This window comes from Protobothrops mucrosquamatus, unplaced genomic scaffold, assembly GCF_001527695.2.
Source record: "Protobothrops mucrosquamatus isolate PMUCROS unplaced genomic scaffold, P.Mucros_1.0 scaffold283, whole genome shotgun sequence".
Lineage (NCBI taxonomy): Eukaryota > Metazoa > Chordata > Lepidosauria > Squamata > Viperidae > Protobothrops > Protobothrops mucrosquamatus.
Genome location: NW_015386627.1, coordinates 246,353 through 252,933, shown reverse-complemented (window position 1 = coordinate 252,933; position 6,581 = coordinate 246,353). Strand labels below are relative to the sequence as shown.

The window sequence follows — 6,581 nt, the reverse complement described above, 5'->3', positions numbered from 1 at the left end:
CCGGTCCAGAAACGGCCGCAACTGGTGAATCAGGCGAACCTGATAAAACGCTCCCCTGGTCACGGCCGCCAACTGGTCATCCAGTGTCAGCCGCGAATCCAGGAGAACACCCAAGTTGCGGACCCGATCCGAGGGGGCCAAAGTTTCGCCCCCTATAGTCAGCGATGGAATCAGCTGACTATGCCGAGGCGCTGGTAGCTGGGACACTGTGACCGTCATAAATATGAATCAGTTGCCAAGCATCTGAATGTAAATCACAAGACCCTGGAGATGCTGCAACATTCCAGCTGATCGGCGCTTCTTCTGGGCTCAGCAGAAACACGAGGATCAGTGCTGCTTTCCAGCTGATTGGTGCTTCTTCAGGCTCAGCAGAAGCACCAGGATCAGGGCCGAGCTCCAGCTGGAGCCTGGCGCTGATCCTGGCACTTCTGCTGAGCCCTGACAGCTCTGCAGCTCCAGCCATCTCTCGCTCAGGCTTGTGCGGTGCTGCCACCGGTTCAGCTCATTCCCCTCCCCCGCTACTTTTTTAGGATGGTCGCGTACCACCTGCCAGGTGCCAATGTACCACAGGTGGTACCCATACCACTGGTTGAAAAGCCCTGCCCTAGGACACTGCAAATATAAGTCACTTGCCAAGTGTCTGAATTTTGATCACATGACCATGGGGATACTGCAGTGGTCGTGAGAAAAACGGTTGAAAGTCACTTTTTTCAATGCTGTTGTAACTTCTAATGGTCACTAAATGAACTGTTGGACTACCTGTATATATATGTAGACAGTGCTTCTGCTGGAACAGCCAGTAAAGTGGCAAATGTGGAGCCTGGATGGAGCCTTCAAAGCAGTTCTGTGAACTTTCCAAAGGGTGGGGTTTCTTTAACAATTTGGGGAGGGATGCTTCACTTTCAGTAGAACCCCTTTTAAATACTTTGCACAATTTCAATAATTTCCTCAGCCTTTTCCATAATGGGCTATTTGTGTATGAATTGGAATCTAAACATATTAGAGCAGGAACTATAATAGTGTTTGTAAACTACTTTAGGATAATATGATCTTGCTAAGGATTAGGTAAAAATCTGGGTATGAGGGAGAAAGTACAGAGGCATAGAATTATCTTAGTAATAGTAATAAAGTTGGAAGGGACCTTGAAGGTCATGGAGTCCAACTCCCTGCTACACCATTTCAGACAAATGGCTGTCCAGTCTCTTCTTAAACATTTCCAGTGTTGGAGCATGAATAAGAGGAAAGCTTTTTTATGTGTAAAGAGTGATGCAAAAAATCATGTATGAGTTAATGACTACAGAAAAGAGTGAAAACAAGATAGATTTTCCTTTCTAGACTTGAGAGATTTCATGCTTTGTATTGTTCCTCCCCCCCCCCCACACACACAGACACATATTATGCAGAAGGACATTTAAACAGTTTTTTTAATATCCTGGTTAATTTCTCCTTTTTTTCTTGTTTTTTTGGGTCATCTTTTTTCTAGTGAAAAATGTTATAAAGGACAAAATGAATGCTTTTCTAATTCTTAACACCCTCCTTTATTTCTTTAACTTGCAGTAATATAAAATTGGAGAGTGCGTCCACTTCGTCTCTTGAAGACAGGGTGAAGAGAAACATCCACTCTATCCAAAGGACACCAGCAGCCCTAGAAAAAAACTTCATGCATCGATGAAATTCTTTTGTGTCCTATCACTGGCCTACTAAGGATTTGGGGTTTTTTGTTTTTTTCCTCAGGACCATTCAGGAAATTTTCATGGGCCAGGTTATTTTTTTTCCTTTGTCTGGATAGCACAAGAGGGTTCACTGTGATATTCCATTACAATGTTTTCAAATTAAGGTATTTTAAATACGTACAACTTGAGATATCCTTATAGACCAATTTGTTAGAAATCTCTGCCTTTTCTTTTATAGAGATAAGATAAGCTTTATTGTCATTTTTTTTTAATGTGGGCACAACGGCACACATCAAAAATGAAATTTAGTTGTCCGCTCTCAAAGTGAAACACATACATGGTGCACACCTAAACATACTATGAACAACATGTATAGACCCACATCCCTACATATACAGTACGTAGCAAATAAATATTAAATACTGTCCATCTTGAATATATAACGGAAGGAGGAAGCTTGAGAGTTCACAAGGTTAATGCTGTATGGGAGGAAACTATGGCTGAATCTGGATGTTCTGCTTCGGATACCAGGAAGCCTCCTCCCAGAAAGTTAACAAGGAAAACAGATCGTGAAGAGGACGTGTAGTGTCCCAGACAATCCTGAGGACTCTGTTCAAGCAGTGCTTATGTGCTATGTCCTGGATGGGAGGGAGGGAACTGCCAATGATCTTTTCGGCCATCCTCACCACTCTCTGCACCACCTTTCTGTCTGAAGCAGTGATGCTTCCATTATATTTTATAATGTAGTGCTATAAAGGGTTATAAGTTTTGCTCCTCTTCCCACTGAAAGGAAAGATGGAATCAGAACAAGTTACTTTTAGTGATATTACAAAGAGAAAGATTATTACAGAAGCTTTCATTGTCTAATAATGATTCCTCTGCCTTTCATGTTCTTAAGAGTATGATATACTTGGGTCCAGGCTAACTGGGTTTATACTTCTGTTTTTCAGTTTTATCTCTTTCCTCTCCAGAATTTTCACATCATTTTATTTGATGCAAGACATAATGCTTACTGTAGAGAAAAATCTCTTTCCTAAAAGGAGAGAATAATTTTATTCATTTTTTACTAGAAACATGAAACTTTTGTGCCTAAAACAGCTTCTATAACAAGCAAAGTTTCTTAATAGGCAAAAGGGAACAGACAAAACTTTAGGACAGCAGTCTTTCATATATTCTTTTGTGATATGTAAATATTCACCTTTATATATCTAGCTGGCATTTAATATATGTATATATCTCTATATAGCTTTTTAGCATTTTTGTGGTATTTAAAAATATTTAGAAGTGTATATAGAATTTTTACATTCTGCATTTTACATTTACTGTACCTTGCAAGTTACTATGGCCTTGAGCCGTTCGAAACCAAGTCACAGGCACATGCATGCGCACTCATCTCCACTTGCATGAGCAGTGGGTGAGTGTGCATATCACTTCTATGGTTGTTTAGCAAGATACTATCTACAATCGTGAAAAAAAGGATACCGTCTTTGAGTTCTGTATTTTTACATATCAGTAAAATCATCTGGTCCTTATAGTTCTTAAAAGTAAGTAAATATAACCTCAGATGACATATCATTCATCATTTATTTTGCAAAAAGAAAGCCAAAATGGAGAAGCCATTTGTGAACTGGTTTGCACGAGCAAGCGAAACCCTATCTGCGCATGAGTGGGATCCAGGCAGTGTGTGAAACTACTCCCCCAGTCCATAGAAAAACTGTCTTCCCAAGGTGAGGGGAAGGATGACTCCAACTGGACACTATTAAGGCTGCTTACCAGCTTTTTAAGGCCACCATCCTAGAAAAGTGGTAGCAGGAGGGGAATGAGCTGAACCGGTGGCAGCACCGCACAAGCCTGAGCAAGAGACGGCTGGAGGTGCAGGGCTGTCAGGGCTCAGCGGGAGCGCCAGGATCAGTGCCAGGCTCCAGCTGGAGCTCGGCGCTGATCCTGGCGCTTCTGAGCCAAGAAGCGCCGATCAGCTGGAATGTTGCAGCATCTCCAGGGTCTTGTGATTTACATTCAGATGCTTGGCAACTGATTCATATTTATGACGGTCACAGTGTCCCAGGGTCATGTGAAGTGACCAAAACCTGCTGCAATCACCCAGCAGACGGGGGGGGGGGGAATAAAAACCAAACACTTCCCCCCCCCAACCCACCCCCGCTGCCAATCCTCAACCGAAATGCTCTCAACAATGAAAACCTGGGACAGGAGGAAGAGCACTGCCGGGCGGCCAGGCAGGTGTCTTGCTCAGCTGTGGCTTGGGGGGCACTTTTTTCAGGGCCATTGTAACTTCAGTCACTAAGCGAACTTGTAAGTCAAGGACTACCTGTACTTTATCACTTTTTTCCTTTTTTGGGGGTCATCAAGTTTTTGACACCTTGCTAGGCGACTGGTGGTACTCGGATGTTGCCATATCCTAAAAGTGGTACAATGGGTGAAAAGGTTGAAAAGCCCTGTTCTGAATTACCCAATCTTTCCTAGACAAGGTGAGGGGGGGGGGCTCAGACAATCATTCCCAGGGCTGTGGAGAATTTGTTGAATTCTTGTCAGATAAAATCATTCCGATTTGTTCCCAGTTAGAACCTTTGTGTGCTGGAGGTTCTTATGAGATAGCTAGGGAGACATTTTGCCTAGTAATTTGAGAATAGTTTGACCCTGCTGATCCTAAAGGCAGGGTCTGCTGCACTGTCAATACAAGTACCCTTGTCCCTCTTGGCTGGTGAAAACTTCCAGGATGCAGGTGAGTTTATGAGTGATAAATTCCTCACTGCAAGAGGGATACTCCTGGGACCTTTTAAAGAGGCTCTGGTTTGTTCTCTCCTTAAAAAAACATCACTTGAACCCACCTGCCTGGACAATTTTCATCCAGTTTTCCATCTCCCCTTTTTAGGAAAGGTGATAGAAAAGGCGGTTGCTTGGCAGCTCCAGAGAGTGCTGGATGAAATGGGACCTAGGCCCAGCTATGTGAAAGGATTTAGGCCTGGCTATGGGAAAGAAACAGTCTTGTTTCTTATGGACAATCTCTGATGAGAGCAAGATATAAATAGTGTAACCATTCTCATCCTTCTTGATTTCTCAAAGGCCTTTGATACCATCGACCATGATATCCTTTTGGACCAGCATCGTAAGTTGGGGCTGGGTTACACAGTTTTAGACTGGTTCAGCTTCTTTCTCCAAGGTTGGTCCCAATCAGCATTGATAGGGAGTGAAAGAATCCACCACCACTCACAACATCCCCTAAGGCTTGGTATTCTCTCCTATTTAACACCTACATGAAATTATGAGCGAGATCATCTGTCACTATGAGTTGAGATATTATCACTATGATGGTGATAGCTCTACATCACCGCAGCATGTGACCCAAGTGATGCTGTCTCTCTCCTCTTGCAATACCTGGAGGCTGGATCCTGGATGGGGGAAAACAGACTTTGAAACCTGACAAGAATGAGTGACTTTGGTGCATGGAGCCTTGAGATCCAAAATTTTGTCAGATCTAGTTCTTGATGGGGTTAAACTTCCCCATTCAGACCAAGTTTGCAATTTTGGAGTTCTCGTGGACTCATGTCTCCTACAGCAGATGATGTGGGTGACTAGGAGAGCTTTTGCACAGCTCTGGTTTGTGTATCAGTTGCAACCTTTCTTGGATCTTGGGTCCCTTTGTTCAGTTACTCAAACCTTGATCATCTTTCATCTGGACCACTGCAATTCACTCTACATAGGGTTATCCTGCAATCCGTTCAGAAGCTTCCACTGCTTCAAAGTGCGTCAGGGATAACAGTCTTTGGAGTCCCTCGGATGGTTCAAAGTATAGCTCTGCTCCACAAACTACACTGGCTACCGGTCTGCTTCTGAATGCAGTACAAGGTGTTGACCTTGAAAGCCCTTAATCGTATAGGTCCAGACTACCTGATGAACCATGTCCTACTAAGACTAGCCCATCCTACTCATGCTGGCAAAGAGGGCTTACTGCGGAACCCATCAGTCAAAGAACTCAGATTGTCAGGATCCAGAAGAAAAGCCTTCTTTGCCACAGTACCCGCCCTTTGGAACATTTTACCCTCTAGGGCATGGGTCGGCAACTCGCGACTCCGGAGCCACATGTGGCTCTTTGAGCCTTCTCCTGCGGCGCCCAGTCCTCCACCACCATTTGCAGAGAGAGAGAGACAGAGAGAGGCACTGGCACTTCCTCTCTCTCTCTCTCTCTCTCTCTCTCTCTCTCTCTCTCTCTCCATATATGTGTATGTGTGTGTAAAAAAGAGAGTAGCCTCACAGTTTTCTCCGACAAGCTGACAAGCTTATTGGGTGGGGCTCCTGCCTTTGCTGCGTCTGTGCAGGAAGCAGGAAGCAGCATCTCTCTCTCTCACACACACACACACACACACACACACTGAGTGGGGGAAGAGGACTGGCAGATGAAGGGCAGGAGAGAGCCAGCCCAATAAGAATGTGTGCCAGCTTGTTCGAGAACAGTGTGAAGCCAGCTTGCCAGGTGAGCAGATTGGAGAGAGGGAGGGGGGGAGAGAAGAAAGAGAGGGAGAGGGAGAGGAAAGAGAGGGAGAGAGAGAAAGAGGGAGAGAAAGGGAGAGGAAAGAGGGAGAGAAAGGGAGAGGGAGAGAGAGAGAACTCATGTACAGCAGCCTCTATTTCTTTTTAATTAAACTCTTCAATCAAGTCCCCCCTCCAGCGCGCATGTGTGCATGCGCGGGTTTTACAGCTCCTAACGTTTTCTGTGGGAAACTGGTCCAAGTGACTCTTTGAGTCTTTAAGGTTGCTGACCCCTGCTCTAGGGTAAGATCTGCCCCAAACCTCGTATGCTTCCATGAGCCTGAAGACCTGGCTCTGCAAGTTGGCCTTGGACCCAATGGGGGAGCTCTACTCTGGAGGGGTCTGCTAGATTGATAGCAGACT

At 44.7% G+C, this 6,581-nt stretch overlaps 1 protein-coding gene across 2 annotated transcripts in view; it reads left to right on the top strand.

The window, feature by feature from the left end:
• The window catches only part of CWC25 (CWC25 spliceosome associated protein homolog), a 12,089-nt gene extending 10,129 nt beyond the window's left edge, over window positions 1-1,960 (top strand). For both annotated transcript variants that reach the window (XM_015814765.1, XM_015814764.1), the window contains exon 10: window positions 1,558-1,960. In XM_015814765.1, coding sequence (XP_015670251.1) covers window positions 1,558-1,672 — 115 coding nt within the window. In that variant the 3' untranslated portion in view covers window positions 1,673-1,960. The remainder of the gene's footprint in view (window positions 1-1,557) is intronic.
• Window positions 1,961-6,581: the final 4,621 nt, after the last annotated feature.